This window comes from Nannizzia gypsea, genomic scaffold (assembly GCF_000150975.2).
Source record: "Nannizzia gypsea CBS 118893 supercont1.1 genomic scaffold, whole genome shotgun sequence".
In the NCBI taxonomy this organism is placed as follows: domain Eukaryota; kingdom Fungi; phylum Ascomycota; class Eurotiomycetes; order Onygenales; family Arthrodermataceae; genus Nannizzia; species Nannizzia gypsea.
In genome coordinates this window covers 2,425,527-2,452,940 of record NW_003345201.1, presented here as the reverse complement: position 1 = coordinate 2,452,940, position 27,414 = coordinate 2,425,527, and the positions used below count along the sequence as shown (strand labels likewise).

General features: G+C 48.5%; 7 protein-coding genes across 7 annotated transcripts; 3 read left to right on the top strand and 4 right to left on the bottom strand.

Moving 5' to 3' along the window:
* Positions 1-72: 72 nt before the first annotated feature.
* Positions 73-1,053, bottom strand: MGYG_00909 (hypothetical protein; the record flags this gene model as incomplete). Its single annotated transcript, XM_003176775.1, has 4 exons — positions 73-606; positions 681-743; positions 814-848; positions 918-1,053. 4 exons carry the CDS (start codon positions 1,051-1,053, stop codon positions 73-75), a joined length of 768 nt encoding a protein of 255 aa, XP_003176823.1.
* A 544-nt stretch (positions 1,054-1,597) lies between these two features.
* MGYG_00908 (allantoicase) lies at positions 1,598-2,671 on the top strand (the record flags this gene model as incomplete). The annotated part of the gene is made up of 1 exon (XM_003176774.1): positions 1,598-2,671. The coding sequence occupies one exon, from the start codon at positions 1,598-1,600 to the stop codon at positions 2,669-2,671; it is 1,074 nt and encodes a 357-aa protein (XP_003176822.1).
* Positions 2,672-3,242: 571 nt separating this feature from the next.
* Positions 3,243-10,714, bottom strand: MGYG_00907 (serine/threonine protein kinase; the record flags this gene model as incomplete). Its single annotated transcript, XM_003176773.1, has 6 exons — positions 3,243-4,875; positions 4,935-5,802; positions 5,874-5,940; positions 6,001-6,478; positions 6,542-7,732; positions 7,797-10,714. The coding sequence occupies 6 exons, from the start codon at positions 10,712-10,714 to the stop codon at positions 3,243-3,245; spliced, it is 7,155 nt and encodes a 2,384-aa protein (XP_003176821.1).
* A 3,760-nt stretch (positions 10,715-14,474) lies between these two features.
* On the bottom strand, positions 14,475-15,021 carry MGYG_00906 (hypothetical protein; the record flags this gene model as incomplete). The annotated part of the gene is made up of 3 exons (XM_003176772.1): positions 14,475-14,639; positions 14,839-14,946; positions 15,004-15,021. The coding sequence occupies 3 exons, from the start codon at positions 15,019-15,021 to the stop codon at positions 14,475-14,477; spliced, it is 291 nt and encodes a 96-aa protein (XP_003176820.1).
* A 2,147-nt stretch (positions 15,022-17,168) lies between these two features.
* Positions 17,169-23,101, top strand: MGYG_00905 (peroxide stress-activated histidine kinase mak1; the record flags this gene model as incomplete). Its single annotated transcript, XM_003176771.1, has 3 exons — positions 17,169-22,607; positions 22,671-22,784; positions 22,841-23,101. The coding sequence occupies 3 exons, from the start codon at positions 17,169-17,171 to the stop codon at positions 23,099-23,101; spliced, it is 5,814 nt and encodes a 1,937-aa protein (XP_003176819.1).
* A 768-nt stretch (positions 23,102-23,869) lies between these two features.
* Positions 23,870-24,988, bottom strand: MGYG_00904 (hypothetical protein; the record flags this gene model as incomplete). Its single annotated transcript, XM_003176770.1, has 2 exons — positions 23,870-24,202; positions 24,461-24,988. 2 exons carry the CDS (start codon positions 24,986-24,988, stop codon positions 23,870-23,872), a joined length of 861 nt encoding a protein of 286 aa, XP_003176818.1.
* A 1,744-nt stretch (positions 24,989-26,732) lies between these two features.
* On the top strand, positions 26,733-27,369 carry MGYG_00903 (hypothetical protein; the record flags this gene model as incomplete). Its single annotated transcript, XM_003176769.1, has 3 exons — positions 26,733-26,785; positions 26,942-26,965; positions 27,201-27,369. 3 exons carry the CDS (start codon positions 26,733-26,735, stop codon positions 27,367-27,369), a joined length of 246 nt encoding a protein of 81 aa, XP_003176817.1.
* Positions 27,370-27,414: the final 45 nt, after the last annotated feature.

Here is a 27,414-nt window from a genome sequence, read left to right as displayed (position 1 = left end):
AGCATCATTCGTAAAGTGATACCCAAAGGATATGCCGAAAGCAGCAGCAGAGTGAGTAGCAAGGTGAGCTACTCATATGCTTGGTGCCCTAGCGGATCCTCTTAGAAAGGCCGGCAGCTTGTACCGCTTGACTCTCGCAATGACACCGGCAAAGGTGAGAAACGCTGAAATAATGACCGGCCAGAAGCCAATATGCAGCGTCTTGACGTTATAATCCGTCTTCGTAGCAGCTATAACAACCGCCAATTCCAAGACAAAGAGCACGTAGCCGCTCACACGGTGCCATTTGTATATCTTCTTCCCATTCTCGACGCTACCAAAGATGGTTTCTGGGAAGAAGTACTGCGCAACGCCGACGGCTGCCTGCAGGAAGATGATAATGTAGGTTGTCAGGCCGAGGATTCCATGGACAGAGGAAAACCGGGTTTCCGGATGACTCTGCTTGTTGATCTCGATGATGATGAGGGCCGAGATGAAGGCTAGGTTGGCGACGGCAAGGAGTCCAAAGTGCGTGAGAGCACCGGTTCGCTTCTGCGAGGGAGTCCTAGTCGGCTGCACGATGAGGATTGCCTGAACGGAGAGTAGGATCCCCACGGAGTTGAGAAGCTGCCACCGCAGTCAGCAAATATATCGTGTTATTATTGTAAGGATGGCGATGGCCTGATTAGCCGGCTGCTTACCGGGTGAGGCGAGAAGAAGATGAGATCATGAGTGAAGATTCCGGACCAGACGAGGGCGACATTCTTTACCAACTTGTCAGTCTAGTAACTACCTAATTTGGTGAGGTGAATCTTGACGGTGACGCCCACTTACGATCAGAATTCCAACCTGTGCCAGTCCCGCAGTCCCTAGAAGCGCAGAGTCAGCATCCCATCGACTAACCGGCGGCCCATCTACCAAGCTGCCTGCCGACCTACCCGTAATCAAATTAACGAAGATGCTCTGGTCTTCTCTCTGGGTGACTGCGCCGGGCTGGCCGAGCAGCGGTTCATTCTCGATACCCTCTTGCAGAGCAGACGGCCGCTCTTCGGGAATCCCAGTTGCGGATGCCATCACAGCTGTGTATCTCAGTTTAATTGACGTAGTTACGAGATATGCCAGCTATTTACTGGTGTTGTGAAGCTGATGAGGACCGGACGAGAAAGATCACAAACATTGCATCATCGCCGCTCAGTTTCATTCTTGTCCGTCTTGTCATACCTGGAGCAGCCAGTCAGCATCAACGTATTCAAATATGGGGACGCCAGCCAGCCAGTTACATACTTCACTGCCCAGTTGTTATTTAGCTAACTAAGTAACTAGCATTACTAGAGAATCCCTGGGCTAGCCGTTTAGTTAAATAATTAGGCATCAAGTCAACCTCCGGCGCTCAAGCCGCTCTTCCTATCCGCCGGCGAGTCCCGCAGTCAAGCTGGATAAGCAGATCGCAACGGGGCTTGCCGTCTCATCGTGCTGTCCTCGGTAGTATAGCCAAGTATAAGAAGGAGCATCCCTGGAGCCTGTTTGGGGATTACAAGTTAACTATTTGAATATCCAACCTATAGTTAATATCAAAGGGAAAGCTGTATATAGACCTACTCTCCTTGTATAATCGACCATGGCCACCAGCGTTCCAAGTGAGGAGATAGACAGATGCTTCTCAAAGACGACCAATATAGCATCATCTGGCTTGAACTCGGCTGTTCTGGCCTGTAGCGATGAATACTTCGCCGCTGCATCGAACCTGCTTACCCCCGGAGCCCCTATCCACAAACCAGGCGTCTTCGTCCATACGGGAGCATGGTACGACGGATGGGAGACTAGACGCCATAACCCTGCAGAGTACGACTGGGCACTCATCAAACTGGGCGTAGGCAGCGGAATCATCGAAGGAATCGAGATCGATACCGCGTACTTCGTCGGGAACTATGGAGAGCAGGTCCTGGTCGAGGCTGCATATCTGCCTGCCGCCGACCCTGGATCGGCTGCGAGCGAGCAAGAAATGATTAGTGACAGCTTCTCCAGGTGGGAGACCATCCTGCCGCAGCAGCCATGCGGCCCTTCGATGCGTCAGGCCTGGAAACTGCCAAAGCCCACGGGGCCGTTGACGCATATCAGAGTGCGTATGTATCCCGACGGCGGGTTCTCCAGGCTCAGACTGTATGGCCACGCTCTGCCGCCGGCTCTAGTCTCGGTTCAGAACCAGACTCCTCCGGTGGAAGAGCTTTCCTCAGCGCTGATGGGCGGCCTGGCTCTGGCTGCGAGCAACCAGCACTTTACTCCGGCTTCTAACCTCCTCCTGCCCGGGCGAGGAAAGGACATGGGCGACGGATGGGAGACTGCTCGTTCCCGCCAACGAGGCCATGTCGACTGGGCCATCGTGAAGCTGGGCCTGCCTGGATCCGCCGTCAAGGTGGTCGTTGATACCAAAGACTTTAGGGGGAACTTCCCACGGGCAGTGCGTGTTGAGACGATTGACTGGAAGGGCGAGGAAGACAGCGAGCCGCCGTCTGACCATGACAGCTGGACGGAGCTGGTCAAGGGGGAGCAGCCATGCAGAGCTGATACTGAGCATGTCTTTGAGGGAGACGCTCTCGTTGCTGGCCATCATGCAACGCATGCAAAGCTCACCATGATTCCGGACGGGGGAGTCAAGAGATTCCGCATCTTTGGCCATAGATCATCCAAATGAACAGGAAATGTTATATTCATACAGTCATTATTTGGTTATATATCAACATAGCTAAGGAATAATAACATTTCATGAGAGACACAGAGGAACTAGAACATACACCATGATAACATCCAGATGTTTTTTCCTTTTTTCTCTTTCTTTTTTCGTATGTTTTTTGACCACCCTGTTGCAAATATATACCAATCAAGCCAGCAAATCCTCCCAAGTCAAGCAAAGTCTTTTCCAACCAGCATTACCCATTCTCGATCATAAGTGAAGGAAAAACAAAACCGCCTCAAATATCCCGCTCCCATATATACATGTCCTCGTTGCCATGAGAAGGTAGGTAAAAGAGGTATGTATGATCCTCTGCCGCATATCCTAAAATCTGGTATTATATGTCGTTATTATCCGATAAACATCAATATGAAAAGGCAATAAATATAAGCGCAAACGAGGCCGTATTGCCCATGATTAATAAAAAGAGTAATATATTGTTGTAAATGCGGAGCAAAATCGTTGCCGCTGATAGAGCGGTGAAATATCGAGAGAGCGGCCTCCAGTGTTACATGGGCTGTCGATGTTGAGATCATTGATTTGAGGATGGTGGCTGGTCGTCGCCGTCGCCCTCGTTGCCATCTTCGCCGTCGTCCTTAAGCTCCTCCACTCTTGACTCCTCGACAGGCTGGCTGCTTTCCTCGTCCTTAGAATCGCCATTTGTAGTTCCACCGCACCTTACGGTTGCTGTAGCAATTGCAGCTTTTATCAATGCCTGAGTCTGGTTCTTTTGAGCTATACCGTCACTTGACGATGGAGAAGGCGGGCGGGGTTTAGGCTGTGCAGAAGCCTGTAATTCCATCAAACGGGAAGCAGCAGCTGATGAATTAGACCTCTTTGGCAGTGCGCCACTTTGGGGCGCCAGGTACCGATCCAGCATACTTTTTAGCACATCCGATCGCACAGGCTTGGCTAGGTAATTGTTCATGCCCGCCTTGATGCACTTTTCGCGGTCTCCCTCTATGGCACTTGCTGTCATAGCTATGACTAGCACCTCATTGATATTTGGATCTGGATCTTCGCGGATCTTGCGTGTTGCGTCACAGCCGTCAAGCACCGGCATCTGGACATCCATCAAGACAATATGGAAGGGCTTGCCGTCTCTAGCCTTCCTTCGAACGGCTTCAACAGCTTGCTCACCATCACTATACACCTCACTGGATAGCCCTAGATGGCGCACGAAGCTCACGGCAATCTTTTGGTTAATGGGATTATCTTCTGCTATGCAAATCCTGATAAGGTCGCGGGGTATATGAGAGATATCTCGTAATTTGTGGGAGTGCGGCTGTTTATGTCCCGACTCCTGTGTCCATGGGGCCTTTGCGATCGCGTCCTTGCCCGCTTTTTTGAAGACAAGCGTGAATGTCACTGTGGTTCCTTCACCTTCTTTGGACTGTAGCCATATGCGCCCACCAAGAACATCTTCAATGATAGCTTTGCAAATACTCAAACCCAATCCACTACCACCATATGACCTCGCAGTAGAGCTGTCGGCCTGCGAAAATGGCCTGAATAAGCGAACTAGTTGTTCTTCTGAAATACCAATTCCAGTGTCAGCAACCTTACACGTCATCCGGATTTTCTCCGGCGTGTCTTCTTCGATTATTGCTCGAACCGTAACCGATCCCGCCGGCGTGAACTTGTAGCTGTTGCTGAGCAAGTTCATAAATATTTGGTGCAAGCGGACAGGATCGCCCATAACAAGAAGATTAGGATCGATGCTCACAAGGTCTTCAACCGTAGTAAGCCCTTTGTCTCGATGGGTATATCGAAGAGCACGAACAACTTCGGCAATTGTTTGACGAAGGTTTATCGGGACAATAGAAACCTTCATCTTTCCTGCCTCAAGTTTCGAAAAGTCCAAAATATCATTGATCAGCGTGAGTAGTGTGTCGGCGCAAACACGGATTGATTCGACGTAAACGTCCTGCTTGGCGTCTAGTTTGGTGGCTTTAAGCAATTCCGATAATCCAATAACTCCGGTCATGGGTGTGCGCAAGTCGTGTGAGATGTTTGCGAGGAAAATCGATTTAGCCTTCGCAGCATCTTCCTTGAGCTTGACATTATGGTTGGCTTGAACTTCAGCGACTTTAGCTTTATGCTCCGCTTCTCGAGCTTGGACCAAGGCACGCTTTTGGGCCTCAACCATTGCAGCATTAGCAGCACTAGTTCGGGAAGGTTAGCTCATGTTTCTGGTGTAAACTGCGGTGAAATACAAACTTACCTCACTTTCCGCACCTCCTGGAACAGGAACGCATTTGCAAGTGAGATGCCCATTTGATTACAAACGAGGCGCAACAGTACAAGATTGCGTTGAGTAAAGGAATTCGGCTTCCCTTCAATATGTATCACTCCAAGGAACTTCTTTGCCTGAACAATTGGTAGAACAATTATTGATCGACCATGCGGATGACGGGACGTGTAGGATTCACTAAGATTGGTAAATCGATCATCTTCCAAAACGTTATGCACCAGAACTGCCTCCCTAGTACGAAGAGTATAGTTGCTGATCTGCTGGGCCATTTTATCTTCCACTTCAGAGAAAGGTAATCCGTTTTCGTAGGCAATAGGGTCGCTGTCGTTGTCTCCGGAGGCAGCAACACACCATCCCTGAGACTCGAATTCGGTGATCACAAGGGCAAGCTCCGAGCCGCTGCAAGACTCCAATATAATGCCAACCATCTTTGTTAATAATTTGTTGACCTCGAGTTCAGATGACATGACATGGCTGAATTCGATGATGGTGGATAGGTCGATTATATCCAGGCCAACGCCAGTTATGTCGGATGGCGCTTCAGTCCCTTGGTTTTGCTCTAGCCATTTCTGATTATGACCACTCTCGAGAGAATTGAGAGCATGGTTTTCAGAAGCAGGTTCAGTAACGTTGGACTTCTGAACACCGAGAAGTGAGTCGATTGTTTGGCAACCAACATCATTCGTCCTTGACACTGTGCCGATCCTCGTCAGCCATTCGTATTTATCCGTTAACTGTCGTGCTTTTCTGGACGCTCCAATTCTATTCCACACGGAAATAGCGGGCTGGAGCATCATCTGCGCCGCACGTTTAGCACCGCGTCGAACTAGGAAATCAACTACATAAGGAGGGTTAGCAATGAATATTTAGAATAGTCATACGACATCATGCAGTGGGATTCTTATTTACCCTGCAGTTCGTAAGCGATGGCTTCTTCAATTGGCCAGTTATGAATTTGAGTATGATCCAATGCCTCCTGCGATTCCTAGTGGTCAGACTCGAAAAATCGCCGATGAAGGGTGGACTCGGCACTTACCTCGAGGGCTACCAGTGCAGCTTGGAAGTCCTTTTTCAGTTCACACAGTAAACCCTTGACTAGTAACGACCACATTCCATAATTTGCATCACAGGCATTCCGCATAAAATCAATTTCTTCCTTGTACCGTTCGACCGCGATAATGTGTTCCTCTAAATCAGGTCTCAAAGGATCTTCGAAATGCAAGGACAAAGTAGCCAACGAGAGATAAAAGTAAACCTGAGTAGCCAGTCGCGACGAAAAGATACCACGCAATTGACCGACCATTTCGGTGCCCATTTCCACTATCCTTGAGTAGTGACCAAAAACGTATAGAGGAATGACAATGATACTGCGGTATGTAATCAGAACATGGGGTTTACCAGGAAGGCGTTCCAAAACTTCGGCCTGATATCTTTGATCGTCATGATATGCGTCAGATAAAGCAAGATCTGGTGAACTAGCAAGCGTTTTCCCTTGAAGTGCCCGTGCCACTTGTCTATTAAAGTATTAACACCTAACCAAGGCCATAGGATATAAAGAGCGGAAAGGTTGCACTTACCGGACTGCTACTATAGAAAGACCTCCACGAATATCATAAGCCCAGTCGGTGATTTCTTCGGTTGCATCATTGCAAAGGTCCTCTATCTCGCCCAAGTCATGGCCAAGAACTAACCGAGTGACAACCATTGATGATATATTGAGAAGAATATAGTAACGGTCACCGAGGAAGAACGCTGCTTCTGTTGAAGTTTCTAGTAGGGGTAAAATTACAGATACCGGCTCCCGCATATGGTTAATGAAGAAGTTATGGATCGTAATGCCACGTGCGATCGCTGCTGGGTCATTAGTAACTTGCAGAAGCGATAGTGCAGCATCGCTGAGCTTCAAGCCGAGTTCTAGGTCCTTGAATCGACCTAATGCGATTGCTGATAGCTGGCTGTACAAGTAAATCACCTGCACCATTGACCCATGCTCGATATTTAGACGCATCATTTCCACCGTGAGATGGTGGTACATCATGGGATCAAGCCAGAGACAGATCGATATGGCTTCGTTCAATACTGCACCAGCCGCAATTAAGTCTCGGTTTTCGCTAATGGGCCGTGATAACAGAGCATTAAAATCAGCAGTTCGAAGATGTGTGGTAAGTTGGTTGTATGTCTCGTCAGTCTCCTCCCATGTTGTTACGCGGTTGAGATTCACGCCTAATTCCTCTAGGCAAGTGAAGAGCGCATCTAGGGCGGCACATATATCCCCTAAAACGGAGTGAACTCGACTTCGTAGTGTCCAAGCTCTGGCCTTGCAAGGTGCTGTGCGTGCATTTTCAAAAACGGCGTTGAGAGTATTCAACGTTTCTGCTGTTTGGCCCAAGGCAAGCTGCATTTCTGCTGTTTGAATATAAAGCTCCCTAGTCTCGTCGTAGTAGGTATCAGGGATATCAGAGTCCCATGGGTTATCCTGTAGGAGGGAGATACACAGTTGAAAATGTTTAAGAGCCATGGCTTTGGCTCCCGACTTGTAGCTAGATAGCCCCGCCCGGTACAAAATATCGCGATATGCAGTACGTATCGGGACCCGTTCCTTAATTAGTTTGGCGGAGAGGCCAATGTGGCGAGCTTTGAGGTGCATAGAAGCTTCGTTGTCAGGCAGATACTTCATCATAGTTAGTGTTATGATGAAATGCATTTTCTCCACATTATGGCACTGCCGCATAGAGGCTACTGCCTGGGCATAATGGTCAGAAGAGAATCTGCGTTGTATTAGCTAGTCGAACCCATAAATTGAAGCGTAAATTAGGATAGATGTGAACTCACCTGAACTCATCATCAGTTTCTCCAGGAATTATAATATATGCCTGAAGTAGGAATTGAAGGCCTGCAACAACATTACTACTGTCTTGTTTCCATGTTGTCTGCGCAGGACAAGTCACATCACCCTCTTCCTCTCCACCAACTTCATACAAAAATTCTCCGGAAAGAAGTTTTTGCACAAGGGAGAATGAAAAGGTGGTGCCCAGCAGGGCAGCCCATAGGACAATCGATCGTGCCGCAGCAGGCATTTCCTGTAATCTTTTGACAACGAAACTGGTTCCAATACCTTCACCGTAACCCGGGACAACAAATTCAGAGAAGACTCGGTCAAGGTTAAATTCCCACGCAGCGTCTCTCCAGGAGTACCAGATGCAATTCTTACGATAGCATGTTTCAAGAATCATGCGAATGTAAAAGGGGTTTCCACGACTCTTCTCTTGAACGACAGCGGCTAACGGGACTAGGGAGTTGTTTGAAGTTTGGTGCATTGTCGCTGCGACAAATTCAAGGATATCATCTTCGGTTAGAGGCTCTAGTACCACATTTGTGATATTCGAGCCTTCACCTTCGAAAAGGGACTTCATAGTAGGCGAAATAATGTCATCAGTGCGTCCAGTGAGGATAACCACGCACCTGACCTTATTTCTCATTATCTCGAGTAACAAACCGGCAGATTCTTCATCGACGAAATGTGCATTGTCGATACATATACAGACGACCTCGTATAAGGACATAACCCTCAGAACGTCAATCACAATTTCCACGAAATTCATTCCCGACGCACTCGGTCCCTGGCAGAAGTCCTGTGAGGTTTGGCCATGCCTGAGACTTGTAAATTCGGGGGCACTAACGCTGAATGTTTCCTCTATGCCCTCCTTCAGACCTTTCAGTGGCTGAAATGACCTCTGGTGTACCGGCGGTTCGTTGTCGACATTATCTTGGAAGAGTAGCTGGTAGGGAAGGTCCAGGAACTGATGCAGAGAAGGCCAGATGGGCTGCAGGCTAGTACGAATTGAATTGTGGTACTCTGTTGTAATTTCACGCTCGGAAAATATTTGTCGTAATAAGCCGGCTAAAGCTTTGAGGAAAGGATCGAATGGCAATTTAGACTGTCGGTCAACCTTTGCAACGGCAACGTAACCGAGTTTGCGTATCTCGGGTAGCAAACGCTGAACCAAATCTGATTTTCCCATTCCAGTTGGTCCAGATACAGTGATTACTTCACATCGGCCACCGTACCGATATTTCGTATGAGCCGCTTTGCGACGAGCTATAGAGTTAGAGTCGAATGCGACGCTGGGCGAGTCACGATCGATAAATTCCCACGACATCCTCGAATCCGTAGGGCTCTTCATACGGCTCGATAAAAGTGTAGACCTGCCACTTGAGGTCCCATGATCAACACTAAGCATAGAATCGTGAGAAGGCATCAAGCCGTGAGAGGTTGAGGCATGAGTGGTTGAGTTGGGTCTGAACGCTGAAATAGGAGCTCCAAAGGAGCCAGAGTCACTGGATGCATCGATTTCAAAATTATCCAGCCTATCGCCTGACATCGACGAACCCGAACTTTTCGCGTAGAGACTTTGTTTGTTGGGGGTGGTGGCGGCCTGTCGTCGTTTGTTGGCTTTGTTTACCACGCTCATAATCCGGTCGAACTCGACTTTCCTTCCAAACATGCCAGAAGGTAGAGTGAAGAACGAAGAAACATCCCGCTGGGCTACCTGGAAGTTTTTCAGTGCCTGGGAGTCCCCATCACCAAGCAGCTTGGAGATCTGCTGGAGATCCCACTTGACAGCCGAGATGGTATGGTACCTTTCATTGATTTGTTTCTTGGTCATTTTTTGAATAACATCGGAGCATGCATCGGGCATATCAATACGTAAGGACGATATAGGAGACAGTCTCTTGCTCAGGACATTCTGAACTATTTCAATAAGGTCTTTTCCTTCGAAAGCTGGCTTCCGAGCAAGCATAATCCATAGTAGTATACCAAGAGCATATATATCTGTCCTGCTGTCAGGCTCTGTTGGTAATCTACCAGTCTGTTCCGGCGCAATAAACTGCAGTTTGTTCCTGGCCCCGATTTCCTTCGACAAGACGGACCAACCGTCACCTAGGGCATTGTCGAATGACCTGGGGCCGTTGCCAGTATTCATCAGCCTAACAGCCCTAGTTTCCTCGGAGAAGTGGAAAGCATCACCACGGATTTCACCATGAATCGTCTTGAGGCCATAATGCAGTAGCTCGAGACACTCGCAAGCTCCAATGGCAAAATCAAAGAAGGCCTGCAGGGAAACATCTTCGATGCCGGGATCGGTCAAGGTCTGGACAGTGCGATCCATTGGAAAAGAGTTCGGGCCAGCCGGGATCAAGCGTCTGAGGTAGTTGGGCGATACGTATTCATAAATCGTGACGAGAAGCAGCCCTCTGTCCTCGGGCTGACGGGCAAGGTGTATGATATCAATGGGGCGAACGGTGTGTTTGCATTCTGGATCAGAAGTCTCGACTATCGACCGCAGTATGTGAAACTCGCGCTCGAGTCGGACAACATGGCCGGACACACGGGCTACGACGGGGAGCCATGGCTTTTCAACCTCTTCGCGTGGGGAGGTGATCTCACTGCCAGCTTCACTGGAGGCCTTTCGCCACTGTGACGGGAAAAAGGACCTTGGTTCCAACTCTGGCGAGTTATGCGACGATACGGAGGCCTTGGAGCGTGACGAGGAGGAGGCTGCTGTCTGCGTCGAAATACTCTCGGAGTCTGTGGAGTATTTGATTCCAGTGAACTGCCAGTGGTCGTAGGAGGACTGGATGGGGGTGACGTTCTGGTCCCAAGAGTACCCTGGAATCTGTGAAAGACGCTCTAAAAGTCGCTCCGGAAGGACATGGAGATCTTCCCCTAGAATCCTGCTCTCCTCCATCTTTCCTTATCCTTTATCTCCGTATTGTTTTGTATTTCTTATTTCGTATATCTTAATTTTTACGTAGTTGCGGCGGGCATAAACTGCCCCGACGTTTCTCGAGGGTAAGCGGTGCAACAGAACGGCGGCGGCGGCAGCGGCAACAATGACAGCGGGAGGAGGGTCATGTCCGTGGTCAGGAGTCGCTGACTACCGGAATGTCATGCTCGTCGCTGGAGGAAGTATTGTATATATAGGTAAATGGATTTTATATATATTAACCTGAAAATGTGGGGAGGAAGAAGTTGGTCGTTGTTGAGGTGAGATCCTTTTTGGTTTGGTTTTTTGGCCGCCAACGAGAAAAAGGCTGGACGGGCAAAGATTAAAAAAAAGGGTAAAAGGATAAAAAGGATAAAAATAAAAATAAAAATCATGTGCTTCTTTGCCTCTCTTTTGGCGCATGGCAGCTCAGATAAAAGGGAAAAGAAGACGTCTCTGCCAAAGCGAAAGTAGAGACCGGAAAGAAGCCCTGGCTGCTTCTTCTCTCTCCTTCACTTCAACTTCAACTTCTTCCAGCTTGATCTTCTTTCCCTTCTTTCTCTCTCGGTGGCTGACACCGCAGGGGGATGAAGCCTAGGCCTATCAAATCCTCCAGCCACGATTCCACTTGGGTCTCTGACGCAAGTCGCCTTGTGGCTCTTCCACCAGCCCTAGCTCTGCTAGTTCAGTTACCGAGACGCACCTCATGGGGGAAGGTTTAGACGGTCGAGCAAGGTCGAGCGCAAGGCAGGCGTCCGTTTCGTCTGGAGAAGCGTCAGAAGCGAAGCCGAGTCAGTTGATGTGGCTTTGCCGCCGGGGGGAGTGTGATGGACGGGCAGCCAACAAGTTACGCGGCACGTTAATCAGCCAACTAGTTACCTAGTTAACCACCAGGTTTGGCAGACGTCACTTGCTCTGCCAGCTGCTGAGCTCGTCGAGCTGCTGCTGCCTGAGGCTTAAACGGCCTGGTTGGGTCTCCTCTTTTTTAGGTATATGCGGTTGAGCCAGTGAGCCAGAGGGTTGGCTAATAAGGCTGCAGGAGAATTAGTTATCAAGGTTAGCACAAGGGGCTAACTACGCATAGCTGCGGTTTGTGCGCCGAGCTTAGTTCTTTGACGGTCCTTGGGCAAGAGTATGCGGTTTGTTAACCATTTGCAGGGCTCGCTGGCAGAGTTGTTGGACTCTACAAGAGGTTGAGGCCGCCTGGTCGTACTTACGACCTAGAAGGGATGGTGTATAGTCAACTACAGTACTTACCATCATAATGTGATACTATATTAAATACTAATTATCCCAAGATATTGGCTGTTAGTTAAATGCGTACTCAAATCATATATAAAGCTCATCAGCTTCCCATTCCAGGTGACTAGAATTCCCCAAGGCTGGCAGGAATGAATGAAGCAGCAGGCGTACTACAAGAAAAGGGTAACTATATACGAACTTATGCTGTTCAATTTCTAGTACATAGACCATCAATGTATCGACCCTGACGACTGGCTCAATTAGCTAACTTAATGTGACTGCATATCAGTGATTGGAGTTTGAGTGCTGCTTTTGTCATTCCTTTTACCTTTTTTTTGTCTGCATTCTCTGTCGTAAAGAAATCTTCCCCTTCCCTTCCCCTCCCCTTTTCTTTCTTTATCACTAGTGAAACCAAATATCAGTTAAAATAATGCCCAAATGATATCTATCTATGGACTATCAACTAAACATTCAGTCTACGATGCTGATGCTGGCGGACGGTGCAGTGTTGCCAATCTGGGAAATCGATTAGTTACATAATACATTTTTCATTATTCAACCAATAAAAATAATACATGTTTATGTTTTAAAACTAATAAACATAATTGGCCACATCTCGTGTGATAGACAAAGTGACGAAACTTAATTGGAGACTCCTGTACGGAGTATCCACTTGCGTTTTTTATGATAACACGTTGCCCGTCTGCCCAGACACCAAGTACAGTCCAAATTGATGATGAGCGCCTTGCTTCGACTTGGATCGAGTGCGTGCTACATCGAGACGATAAACGGAATGTGGTGAAAGGCTGCCTTTCCCGATATTCTTATGCACCTGGCCGAAATATAGCTCTTGATTTCTCCCCTTTCCCCAGCTGACACAGGGCGTGGTGAAAAAAGGCAATACCATTCGCGAGAAGGTAGATGGCAGCACAAGCGAGGAAGCCCGTTTGTGAGACGCCTTCTTCCCTGATGAGACATCCTCGCAGGATATCACAAACTGTTGGCTTGAATGATGTTCGGATCCAGTCGTGACTTCATACGGATAATATTAAAGAAGATAGGATGCGGAGGCAAAACTTAACCAGGTTTTTCGTTGTTGGGAGAGGGCTAAAGACAGATCTCTGGATACTTCCAGGGCCCGCAATGACGATATCCATGACTGGTCAAGCCATCAGGATCTTGGATTGAAACGGCAAGCTAAACCAGAGCAGGGGCCGATGGTTCTCGGAAAACCAGCCTAAGGCAATGTGTCTGTATCCCTGTGTGGAATCCTCTGCATAAGATAGAGTCGAGTTGGTAACTCTGCAGCTCTTGTCTGGAGATGGGGTTAGCTGGTGGATCAGCTCAATCTGGCTACATGTTTCGGTGACGGGGAATACTCCAGCTCGATCAAAAGCTAGTAGCCAATACCATCCATCTTCGCATTGTTGGTTGTAGCTGTGTCGATGTCGTTGAAAAAGAACATTTTGCCGCTCCTGTTTTGCCCCAAAAGGGATGACCGCCTCTGGATGGGCGAAGGTGATATATCAAAAACCACGCTCAGAGTCGGGTCTATTATATTTTCCATTTCTTCGCTTGACACTGATAAATAAGCTACAAGTTTATTCAATTTAAGACCTCGCCCTGTATATCAACCTCAAATCGGGTGAACTCAATCGTCTGACCTCTCTAGCACTTACTTGCATCGGATGTACGGAGTACTTAGGCAAGCAATATCTCAAAAATAGCCGTTAGCCTGTTAGTGTTATGGCAAACATTGAGATTCAGCATAAACAGCAGTCATATGTACGGGGTACCTGTCCTTCACGGCTATTTCGCACATCACCACTATCTAGTGGCTGGAGATGAAGAAGCAATTATCAGCTGTCAAGACTTGAATACTTCTGCTTTTCTTCTTACGAAATACCCGGCGAGTCGTTTGGTATTCTTATCGAGCCTCGTTACTGTCCAACAAACGCTTAAGATCCCACCCTCCTTCGTTATTCTTTGTCTATGTATGTATGCGTTTTGATCACACTTTACCCCTGAGAAAGGTCGTCTTGGTATGTTCTGTTTAGGTAAACGAATGACCCTACGATGTCACAGCATGCAGAAGCCTACGGAGTACATTGAGGATGAAAGGGAGAGGGAAAAACAATTGGGGTAACGCATTCCATCTCCAACGTTACGTAGCCCGGGACTTGTTAGGTAGTTAGTGAGGTCCAACCAGCAACGAGACCGCCTTGTCCGGCCCCAATAGCCTATGTGCATTGATCCAACCTCGTCAGCAGAGCAATCAGCCGGCATATTCAAAGGTGGCCTGACTTGTGACAGCGTTTGGTGTTCCAGTAGCTAAGACATGTCGGGAAGTTACACGTCATACCTCCAAGTGAGTGAGTGTTCCGTCTCATCTGTACTCCCTACTCCCGTCCAAAAACATCTGAAGGACGTGTGATGGACTGAACCTCCATCGCCAGCAATCACCGCTATCACCACCACCAGCCACGTCCCAACGAAAGATCTAGTGTGTCCTCTTGTCAGCCCATGGTGCCGGGTAAGGCGCTAAAAACGTGCTCAGCGGATTCCTCGGGATGGGATCCCATTTGCCCTGCACATGAACAAGACTGCATGTGCCGATACTACGGGGAGGAGCAGTTAACGAAGGTGCGGTGGTCGATATTTCTGACTGGTAGAGAGCAAGAGTAGCAAGGAGTGCGGACTATTGAATCGATCAACACCCCTATTGCTGGGAATCCCTATCATGATGCAAGTGAAGTGAAGGAAAGATATAGTGACTAAGGGAGGGGGGGAGAAGACAGGAGAATGATGGGTGCATGCCTTATACGAGTACGCAACAGGCGTATGTAAATGTCGCTTACACATACGGAGTATACACAGCGAGCAGCATCGGCATCACCGTCATCGAATCGCCCATCCCAATCCTCTTCATAAGTATGGAGTTGCTCACCGTTCTTTAAATTTATTCCACACGGCTGAAAAGCCAAAAGGCAAAAATGCAAATCATTGCAAATCTCAGGCACTACCCTTACCTCATGGGTAACAGGCATTATCCTCAACGATTCGTATTCAGTGACCTCATGCCTTGTGCTCACCGCTCGACCGCCGCTTAATAGGAAGCGAGGGCCGTTGCTGCATATTATAATAAGATCACAGTTAGATGAAATAAAAATAAATAAATAAATGTTTTCTCCGTGCTCCGTTTATCGTCGTGCATGATCAGAGCGACATCGAACAAGGGATCAAGCCGACGATTGGCATTGGTGCTGCACTCCGGATTATGATCCCAGGCTGGTGAGCTTTATTTGCTGCTATGCTCCGTTATGTCACTTTGCATGTCGATGGCTTGTCGAAGCCGCCGATCTCAGCCTTATCTGAATTCCTCTTACCCATCCCTCAAATGCGAGTGTGTGCCTCTTTTTCCCCCTAGGAAAATCGCTCCTTGTTTGTAATTTTTCTCCGGACTAGTAGTTATGGGGTCTTCTCTCTCCTGTACTCCGTATGGGTAGTGAGATGCGTGTTGTGTGCTGTTTTTGTAAGACGCCGACGGTTCACATATACACCCTTTTTTTTTTCTTTAACGGCGGTGGTGGATCCTACCCCCTTCGCCTTCTCTTCTCTTCCCCCCTTGCTGTGGGTCGAATAAATGAAAGGGTATGAGAAACATCCAAGGCAGACAATCAACACCTGCGAACATCCGTGTATGTCGACAAGCTGATCGATAAATCAGCCAGAAGAGTCGTACGGGTCAAGGGATTGCAATGTCCCATAGTCTCTCAGTTACGTATATTGTGCAGCCAGTGCAACTTTGAAGAGAGAGGCACGGAAAAGAAAAGAAAAGAAAACAAGACCCGGAAGATGTCTGACTGCCCAAGTGACGATGTCGAGCAGCCACTTAACGTACAGTCTCTCCGTACTCCGTAACTATGTACTCCGTACCCCGTAGTTAGTTGCCCAGCTTCCTTTTTTTTTCGATTATTTTTGGACGGCCGTTTGAAGTTCGAGCAACTATCGAACAACATCTCAGGTAGATTGGATTGGTAGCACGAGTAAGTGTGAGAAAGGCTGCTGCCACGACTGGTCCAGCGGAGAGGGCGCCTGATAGGAAATTCCCTCCCTCCTTCCCTCTCTCAGTCTCTGTTGCCCGTGTCTTTCCCCCCTATTATCTGTCATATCTTGCGTGTTATTATTTCGCTTTCCGTCGTGTTCCTGTCCTGTCCTGACCTGACCAATGCAAGGCTTCACCACATATGTACTGTGATGAGAAAACCGTAATCAGCATATAGGCAGGGTCCCGGGGTTTGGGTCTCTCCTTTCTATCAGCCTGCTCGCCCGTTTGTACCTCCATCCGCCCTCAGCTGGCGAACCTCTCTGTCGGAACCCGAGTCTGTAACGGCGCAGGGGAAAAGGCGACTAGGAGAAGCTTTGGCGTCTGTCCCAAACACTCCAACTCCATCCTGCTAGTCCCAGTTGTTAGTTGGTATTATTAGTTAGTTTGTCGAACCCAGGGCATGGCAAGTTTTGTTTGTAACGGGGGGAAATTGTATGGGGGCAGCGCGATGACGTAGCTAGTCGAAGCGTGAATGAATAGAAGAATAGAGAGAGACCCGCCAAGGGACAAGGGGGAGGAAGAAGAAAACGGAGAGGAAGAAGAGCAAAAAAGTACGGGATCTCCTCCTGCTGCTGCTGTTGGCTGCTGCTGGATTGCTCGTTGTTTAGTTCGCTGGCCGTGAAGATTTTTCGAAGTTTTTATTTTATTTTGTTTTATTTTTCTTTCTTTCACTTTTACTTTTCCCCCAAGCAGCAGATGAGGACGATATTACCGAAAGCGGAAGACTACAACACTCAACTTCGACTTCACTCACGCCCTCGACGTCGTCTAAAGAACAACGACAAGCATCAGCAACATCGCCCACGACGGTATCGATTTTTTTGTCAGCCGGCTTTCTTTTCTTTTGCCTGTCGTCTGCATCTTCCTGACCCCCGAGAGATGCATGGCTTGCTGCTGCCCCTACCCGCCTGTCGCTCGCCTGTAAAGTCGTCGTTGTAAGCCTCTTCTCCGCCTCCAAGAGCCACCTCCGCCGCCGCCAACGGGGGGGGTGAACCAGCCGGACAGGACACGACAGCGAGATAGACAGAGATAGACAGCCAGGCCTGACAGAGAAAGACATAACTGGCCAGAGGACGGCATGTCAGCATGCGGACTCCGCCGCTACCTTCACCTGTTGGTCCTCTTGCTTCTATGACCTCTCCCGGCCAACACCAACACCAGCACCAGCACCAGTGCCGCCGTCTCTCCTGCTCACAGCCGGAGGACAGCCTTTACCAGCAGGATTACCAGCAGGACGATCTTCACCAGAGCCAGCAGTACCAGCAGCAAGAGAGCCAGGGTTCATCAATTCTTGTTTCTAACCTGACGCAGTCGGCACCGCGCCCGAGTCGTGATACCAACATCACCCCCAGACCTTTCTCATGCCATTCCGAGTTTGCTACCTGCGGAACCATTAGAAACAACAGCAACGATGCGGCAGCATCAGATCTCAACTTGACAGACGCTGGCCCTCATCAATCGTCTCGAAATAGCAAGAAGCCAAGCGGCATTGTCCTTGAAGAGCTACGGAAACGCATGGGTGAGACCATCATGAACCAGCAGCAGCAACATCTGCAGCAACAACAGCAGACGGCACAGCCCTATTACGCCCAGGAATCCGTCTCTACCGACTCTGGATTCACTGACTCGGATACCAACATGACACCAAACACATCCGATGAAAAGGTTGCTCAATTAACTCAGCCGTCGGCCCCTAGATCTCCATCCTCGCGATCAACGCGGCCACCAACCCTGCCACAACGGTCACTAGTCACTCCTCCGTCACCGTTTGACACTCGTTCAAATAGAGCCATTGCCGAACAGGACGGTCATCTCGCATCTTCGGCAGCCATGAACTTGAGTACAAACGCCGCCAATACTGCAAACTCAAACGGACTAGGATTCCACGGCCAGCAGCACCAGCCTCACCAGCCATACCTACACTCTCCTCGGGGAATAAAACCAAAGCGGCGGTCTATCAGACATCCTTACACAGCTGACACCCTCAAGAGGATGAACGAGATGCCAGCTGCTTCCATAACAGCTGCTCCGGCAGACTTCTTGCCTCCTGGTACCGCACCGATCACCGACAGCTCTCCATATCCGACCCCAAATCTCTATGATATCACTCTTGCTTTAAATGCCGACCCCGGCCTTGACGGATGGTGGTCCAATGTGGTACCGATTCTGAAAACCCACTACGGTGCTGAAAGGCTCACCCTTGCGGTCCCTGGCGATGCTACTGATCTAGAAAATGTCCCGTGGCTACAGAAGGCTACGTACAGTATATATGGAAATGACTTGATCCCCTCTGTCTTTTCACCACACGCTAACACCAAGGTTGATTGTGAAAAGCCCTCCTCTAAGGCTCGCTTCAGCGAGGCTACTAAAGAGGACGGTAACACGCTCAAGTATACCAAGTCGGTTACCGGGAATCGTCGTCCCAAGCTAATGGGCCGTCATTCATTCGCTGGCCATGCTTCTTACTCTGCAGAGAAATGGAACGAAGATGCATTAGGCACCCCTACGCCGCTGAAGGGCCGCCATTCGCGACGGAAAAGCTCTAGTGGGGAGTTTAGGAAACCGCGCAAGCACATGCGTGAGGATGAAATCATGGCCGATGTATGCGACTACAACACTGTCCCATTGAGTGGGACCTTTCAACAACTGCACCGCAACCAGTCCTGTGGACCTAGTAGCGGCGAGTTACCCGGATCCGCGCCAGGACTCGGAGCGGGGCCTGCGTCTGGGCCACCGAGCCCGACTGCGGTTGTCTTCCCTACCGCTAGAGCGCTGGAAGTTGAGCCTGAACCATTAATCAAGCGGACAGGCGTGGTGAAGCTCTTTGGCCGCACTACTCCCGTTGCACTAACGAGAGAGTACGCTGATGATCCTATGCAAGATGTCTCATCTGATGCCAGTGCAGCAATTCACAAGCATAAGGACATCATCCAGCGTACCCCACGCTCCGAGACACCAGGAGTACCGCCGAAGGGGCCCATACCATCCCACCGCTCCACTCCGCTCTCTCTTAGCCTAGCTTCTGCCCATGAACGCAGGGGTATCCCGAAATCCACACTCTTGGACCGCGAATACCATCTGATTCCATTCGATCCTTCTCCTCCATCCCAAAAGTACGAAGAGTATGAACAAACCCCGCCTTCTCCTTGGTCACAGTCTCCTGCTCCATCACCTGCTCCTCTTCTAAAACCAGACGTCAATCCGTTCTTTGTCGAAACATATAATGAAGTGAACGAAGATGCATTCGCCTCGAGCCCGCCGCCGCACGATTATTCAGAAACAGTGCCCTTAGAGGCCATTGGTATAGATCGTGCAAAGACTGTCATCCATATTCCCTTAATCCACTCAGCCTCGTCGCGACAGGGGAGGTCGGATACGCTCCGCTTTCCTGTCGCCGTTATATCCCTCCTAGCGCCCATTATTCCCTATCCAGCTAATCTCCGAAACTCCCTAGCCCTACTACTTCCTCATCTTACGACTTCGTTTTGCCTTGCGCAGCAGTATAGCCAGTTAGAAAAACAGAGCACTAGCCCGACCATTGAGCGCTATGGCCACCTCTTGGGCCTAGGAGGTACCTTTTCAGACGCTAATAGTGAGCTTGAGCTCATTAACGGTCTATCGGGACATGTAAACTACGCAAGTCCCTTGACTCAGTTGAGCGGTGGTGATGCTGCTGGTGAAGGATATTTTAGATCCAAGAGCCCGTCTTCGACCGAAAACAACAGCAGCAGCATTGCGGCTGCTACTTCGGCAATGGCCAATCACAGTGTCCAGAGCACTCCGACCGAAGGACTGGCTATCGCAATCCCTCAGTCACAACAAAAGAATGCATACGATGAATTAACTTCGAGAGACCCAGGATTGGTGCATACCCCTTCGATTGCCGAAGCTCCGGCAAAAGCAAGCCAGAATACTCCACAAATGCTCGCCGAATTTTCACGTCATTCGTCAACAGGCTCCTTCACCGCTCAATGGCATCGCGAGGCCCCGTCACGTCCCTTCCCAGACACAGTTGCGCAGCTGATGCTCAACTCAATACCATTACACCTTTTTCTTGCAAAGCCACACACGGGCGAAGTTATTTGGACCAATGCGAAATTTGATGCGTATCGGCGAAGTCAGCCTATGGAACCGCGAGTTCGGGACCCCTGGCAAAACGTTCATTCCAGCGAATATGAAAAGGTATTAAAACATTGGACCAAAGCATTGCGTACCGGATCACAATTTACAGAACGCGTACGCGTCAAACGCTTCAATGATGAATCTGAATATCGTTGGTTTATTTTCCGAGCCAATCCGCTCATATCAGGGGCGGGTGAACTTCTGTATTGGATCGGCTCATTTTTGGATGTTCATGAACAACATGTCGCTGAGCGAAAGGCCGCACAGGAGCGAGAAATGTTCGCCACAGATGTCAAGTACAGAGCGCTCGCCAATTCAATTCCTCAGGTTGTGTTTGAAGCTGCAGAGTATAGCGGGCTGATCTCGGTAAATGAACAATGGGAGCTCTACACCGGTCAATCTCTCGATGAAGCAATGACTTTGGGCTTTGCAAAATATATTCACCGTGATGATCTGGAGAAATGTGGTATCTTATCGCCTCCACAGGTTATTCCGGAGTCAAATGATATACCGGAGTTTGCTCGTATAATGTCTAATGGAAATCTCGCCGAAACACTCCTGGAAGCTGAGAAGTGTCGAAGGAACTCAACACAGGCGTCATCGTCGTCTTCTCCACAGCAGCAGCAATATGATAATCCGCTCAGAGTGTTCGGTAAAGGCGTCACGCCTGCTCTACAGGAACTCGTGCGACGAGAAATTGTTACAATCCAGCGTGATGAGAATGGCCGAGATTCTTATACTACTGAGATCAGATTTAGGTCCCGAAAGGGTGATTTCCGCTGGCACTTAGTACGATTGGTCAAAGTTGAGACACCTGACTTTGGTAGCGGCGAGGCGTCGTGGTATGGTACATGTACTGATATCAACGATCGCAAGCTATTAGAGCGTGAGCTCAATACTGCCTTGCAAAAGTTAAACAGGGAGATGGAGTCCAAGACCAAGTTCTTCAGCAATATGTCTCATGAGATTAGGACACCGCTTAATGGGATATTAGGCACAATCCCGTTTGTACTGGATACCTTGCTTGACAACGACCAGAGGCGAATGCTGGATACGATTCAAAACAGCTCGACGAACCTTCGTGAGTTAGTAGACAACATACTTGATGTATCGAAGGTGGAAGCCGGGAAAATGAACATTGTCCGGCAGTGGTTCCACGTCCGATCTGTACTCGAAGATGCCATAGATACCATTAGTTCTAGGGCGATCGACAAAGGATTGGAACTAAACTATCTGGTTGACGCTGACGTTCCTGCGACCGTGTTGGGAGATCGATTCCGCATCCGTCAGATCTTGATCAACCTCATGGGCAATGCGGTCAAGTTCACTACCCAAGGCGAGATTTGCACGCGATGCTCGATCCTCATTGATCCCAGCATTAAAACCCAACCTTCCGAGATCCTGCTGAATTTTGAAGTTGTGGATACCGGTAAGGGATTCAATTCAACAGATGCAGAACGCCTAATGCAACGGTTCAGCCAGATTGAAACGAACGGATCGCAGCAGCACGCCGGTAGTGGATTGGGGTTGTTCTTATCAAAGCAGCTTGTAGAGATGCACGGAGGTCGGTTGACACCTACCAGTAAGGAAGGGCGGGGAGCTAAGTTCTCGTTCTATGTGATGGCCGGGGCGCCGTCGCAGCAATCCTCGGAAGAGACAGCCACGCCATCTACGCCCGGCCAAGTAATGGAGATTCAAGGTGGTGAGCAACTGTCACGGCCACCTACCGCGCCAGTATCGACAGGCGAAGAAAAGCGACTGCCCATTGCCAAACCGAAATCTGAGTATTACACATCCACTGCGGCGCCGCCAACTCTATATTCGCGAATGAAGCCAGTCGAGCCCTTCGACCCAGACCAAGCGTACAACACGGTGTTAGTCTGTCCGTTTGACTATGCTCGAGAAGCAATCAAGCAGCACATTGAGCAAGTTACGCCTTATGAAGTGCAGGCCAAGATAACCTGCCTGCTTGACATTGAAGATTGGAGGGACCTACGAGTCAACAACCCTGAACCTCTGACGCACATAGTCCTTGGCCTTCCAGAACCTGATGAGGTGATTGAGATATTGTCCGCTTTTCTGAATGTTGATCCTAAAGGCCCTCCTCCTCCTACGATCGCGATAATAGCAGACATATACCTTAAACGCAGCATCTCTAACGTGTACAAGGAGCTCCTAGCTCTTGGGAGGAGTATATTCATTGTGCCCAAACCTGTCAAGCCAAGCGTCTTTTCACTGATATTCGACCCCGGTTGCAAGCGCGAGCTGAGCAAAGACAGAAACCAAGATATGGCACGTGAGGTCAACAATAGCTTCAAGAATATGTCCAAGATCGTCAAGGAGGTCATTGGCAATAAGGGGTATAGAGTTTTACTTGTCGAGGATGACGAGACAAATCGGACGGTATGTATTAATATTCTTATCTTACATTTTTCATGTTACTGGTGCTAACATTGACATGACCAGGTCATGCTAAAATACCTCGATAAAGTCAAGCTTGTCTCTGAAACGGCAGGGAACGGCCAAGAGTGCGTCGACATGGTCTTCTCCAAGGAACCGGGCTATTACTCATTGATTATTGTACGTTTACCTGTCCTCTTTTCATCCCATCATATCTGATTCTAACGTGCCGGCAGTGCGATATCCAAATGCCTGTTAAAAACGGGTATGATACCTGCAGGGAGATCCGGTCATGGGAATCCCACAACCACTTCCCCCAGATCCCAATCATGGCGCTCTCCGCCAATGCGATGGTAGATCAGATTGACGATGCTGCCCACGCCGGCTTTAATGACTACGTCACCAAGCCGATCAAACACAATGAGCTCGGCAAGATGATGATGGAGCTGCTTGACCCTAGCTCTCCGCGTGTCCTTCTCAAAGACCGCAAATCATAGCCCTCCCCGACGACCTTTCCTTTCCTTTTTCTTCCTCTATCTTTGTTTTATCTTTTCGTTTTCAATCTACTTCATCGTTCTTTGGCTCATCCAGGGCAAGGAAGGGCGAGTGAAAAAAATATCCGGGCTTTCTAATGGGTTCCTAATGTTTCTTCCTTTCCCCCACGTTATCCATGCATTATTTATATATCTGACTTCCTTCTGGGCTTTCTGCTATACACACGGCTTTCCTCTTCATTCCCCCCCCCCCCCCCATCCTCCTCTAACTACGCTCCCTCTTCTACGTCCTGGGTCCTTTATGCTGTCCTTTCCTGGCCTCACGCTTGTTCTGGCTTTCAATCGGTGCATGGGTTAAATGGGAGGAATTCACAAACCGGTGGCTACTTTTGCTTTTACTTTTGTTTCCTTTCTGGATTTACTTATTAACTATACATGATCCTTTTTCTTACTTTTTTTTTTTACTGTTATTGTTCTCCAGCTCGAAACCAAGGACGCAAAATGGAGTAGAAGAGAAATATCGGGACTAAATTATGATAACCGTTAGTTATTATTACTTCAAGTGCTTCTTTCAAGGCTTCCTCTTGCTGCGCTCTATTTCTCTCTACCTCTCTACTCCATATTACGATCGATGTCTCGTATAACTAGCTGGTTAATTAATAGGTACCTCATGGCTGACAAATGGACAAATGGCAAAGGGCCTATTGTTGAAATTGATCCTTGAACTAAACACAAAGATCAATGTTGACTAGCAATAACTACTCTAGTTGGTTACTTGAAGTAGTCTGAGACACGCCTCTGGAAATCACCCACTTCATTCCTCCCTTTTTCCAACTGTTCATTGAATTGCTCTCTAGGTACTGGCTGTTGATCCTTTGCATTTTCGGGAACATATTCATCGGCGGCCCGGATAACCTTGATTAATATCTCTGCGAGACCCTGAAACCACAGTGCACATTCAGAGAGTAGAGCCTTCATTGCTTTTTGTGCAGTTTCATTGGCAAAGTAGTCCTCGAGGACCTTTTTCTCAGTTTCTGATGGATATTCCCCTGCTTTGAAGTCCTTTTCAAATTGGTCCATCGTAGCCTTTGGTAAAGAAGGCTCCTATAGTTACAGTATCATACGACTCCGTTAGTTCATAGTTAACTAGTTAACCAACCAATAGTTATAAAAAAGTGCGAAAAGAAAAAAGGTAGCAACCTTGTCAAAGACAATCTCCCTTAAAATATCCCTCTTGGTTCCAGGAACTGCGCCGAGGAAAATCCTGAATTCTTCAGCGAAATCGTTAAGCGACCCTATTCTTGAGGTACCCGACCTAGGGAGAGTGTCGGTATTCAGCCACACTATATCGTCATGCTCTACGTGAACACTATCGACTGAGTGTGAAGGTCCGTTTCCCATTGACTGTCCATATTCCTTTTTCATTTCTTTCATGATTTTGGCAGCTTCTTCAAGCTGTTCTTTGGTGAGCTCTGGCAGTTTTATAGGTTTTCCTGATTCATCAAGCCCTTGCCTCGTAGGGACAGCATATTTGAAGAAAGGATTGGTCCTTGCCTGGCATCGCAGCACTAGCGAGGCACTGATACCGTCTGCTATATTCATGATCTCCTTGTCGTAATTCTCATATTTTCCGCCAAAGAAACGGTAAACGAGATCTTTGGTCGTTTCAAGTTGTAGCTTTCGAATAGCAACAAGCTCGTGGATCCTCTCCTGGACATAGCCTTTAGCGTCCTGGATTCTATCGTACTCCTTGTTGGACATCACATCGATATGCTTGGCCGGTCGACGGATTTCTGCCTCTCGCTCGGCTTGTACAGAGTCAAACTTACTCCATTGCTCGTCCAATTCGTTCAATCTCATTGAGAGTCTTTGGAGGCGTGAGAAATCCATCTTTGCTGAGGGGGAGGAAAGGGCAAGGGAAAGTTGGTTGAAGAGGGTATTGTAAAAAGAATGCAAGTCAATAATAAAGAAGTCTGTGAAGAGTTCCAGGACTTGGGTGGTAGTTAAGTAAATCTGTTGTTGACAGGATAGCTTGACTCTTTAAATACCTTACTTCTACAGCATTGATGCAAACCGCAGCTTGTACATAGATGAAAAGACCCTATGCAACCATGCTGAGAAAGGAACCGTGGTCAATTGATCTATCTGTGATAGATCATGATATCGGAAAGCAAGCCAAAGATCCAATGCAGAGAGAAGCCGAGAACAACTCACAAGGAGAGCTGGGTGTAGCGAGAAGAACAAGCCGAGGCGGTTGGGATTGCAATTGCAAAGCACGCGGGGGTGGCCAACGCATCTCAGGTGGATCGCCTGCCCTCATGGGTGAAGAATGCAATCAAGATCCATGGCCCTGTGTCTGCAGCTCTAGAGGTAAAGAACCTTCCTGCAGCTGCTGTGGCTTTTGTTATGACCGAAAAAAGGGCTTCTTAAACACCAGGCTGTCTCGCAGGGCGATCATCCCACCATTCTTAGCTATATCTACACCAGAGCTTCAAGCCGGACGATTGGCGATGAGATGCCTCAATATACAGCCGCACCAGCGCCCTAGCTATGGGCAAACAGATGTGGCTAACAAGTCCACGTGCATGTTTTTGCACTGCGATGGGAGTTGCAAGGTTGCAGGTAGATCTCACAAGGTATGCAATGTATTGTAGATTCTCGAGGGAATCTATGATGCATACATATAATACTAATGGGGTGCATCCTCCTGCATTTGCCACCAGATCTATCCTTGGCTATCTCATTGAGCATATATCTACAGTGCTCCCTTCGAGCTTACCCTTATAGTATCCACTAGTTCCTAGGTTTCCTGTATATCCTCACTGGAGACGCCATTGATACTGTAGCTTCTGATTTTGAACCCAGCGGACAACGGGCACCAGTAGAGGATTATCAGTTATAGATAGAGATACCACATGGTCTTACTTCTCTTAACCACTTTGATAGAGACCTTTCTTGCTGTAGAATATAACGCTGTCATTAGTGCCTGTTGCATTGTCTCCGGATGTGTATGTTATAACTACACCATCCTTCGGAAGGCGTTCTATTGTGATATTGGGTACAGAGTGTGTGCCGTCTACCGTACTTTTCACGAGAGCATCGGTGGTAGTTAATGTCGTCACTGGCCAGGGGCTCAACTTTCGCATTCTTCCTGGCAACGCAACGTGGTTAGGCATCTGGACGTCCACATCCGTTCCCTCATGCTAGAGCTGATTTAAAATACTCCTTTATCCAGGTAAAAAGTCCAAGATCCAACTGGGCCAATGCTACTAGCCATGTCACACACGAGAGAACGAGTTGATAACTAACGCGCGCTACCTAGCAATTTGTTGGAAGGGTGTGAATTACTATTGGTTAAAGCATTTTCTCTTACGTCCATATTTGCTATCTCTATTGGTTGAACTTGATGGTAGGACCACTAAGTTAACCAGTAAGCACCATTAATAAAATTTAAAGTCTATGACTGCCCAATCAATTAATTATTACCACTAGCCCCTTATCCTTCGCAATGGGGCAGTGGTGTAGTTTAGTTTATTGGACGGGCCAGCCACCTTTATCAATAAGATTTATGATTGGTTGAGAAGTAGCACTAGGAGCGGAAGGAAGTTATTCCAGGTCACCTGATGCGTGAAAAATGACAGATATTCATTATGTACCGGGGGGGGGGGATATAAGGGGATATACTCCGTAAGGGAGATTGCGAATTGAAGCTCTCCAAACGAGGCATTATGGGCTAAGAAGTCAGCCTTAGTGTAGTATTGAGTAGAGGGAAAAGCAGGAATTGAATAGCTTACTGTCAAATAGGTAGCTAACTAATTAGCAAACCATACAAGCAGCGACTAGCCATGCAAGCAGCCAGGGAACCAGGTGAGATTAGAATCTGCAGACCCCCATGTATGAAGCATCGACTTCGCCCTACAAGTATCTCGCGTTTTTCTCCCTCTTCTGCGCTTTTTGTCCCTTTCCGTCAATTCCTCTTGTCTGGCCGCAATTTTCAATGCGAGCAACGGCGACGATCGGGCAGCATCAGCTCGTCCCATATCAGCGGCAGCCAATGACAGGAGAAACTAAGCAGTTAGTTAGTTACAGACTAATTATCTAGTTCCATGCAGCCTGTCAGACCGTTGGAGCAGCTTGACCCCGCCCGCGACGTGAAGATCGAAGTCGCCTGCCATGAGAGCTACGAATGGGAAATGCGGCAGGTACTTGCGGCTACACCACAGGATATCGAGTATCTTCGAGGTAAGGGTTTCCCGGTAGCCGCTTGTTGAAAGCCGGCCAATATGGGCTGGCACATAGAGTTGGACGAACAGGGT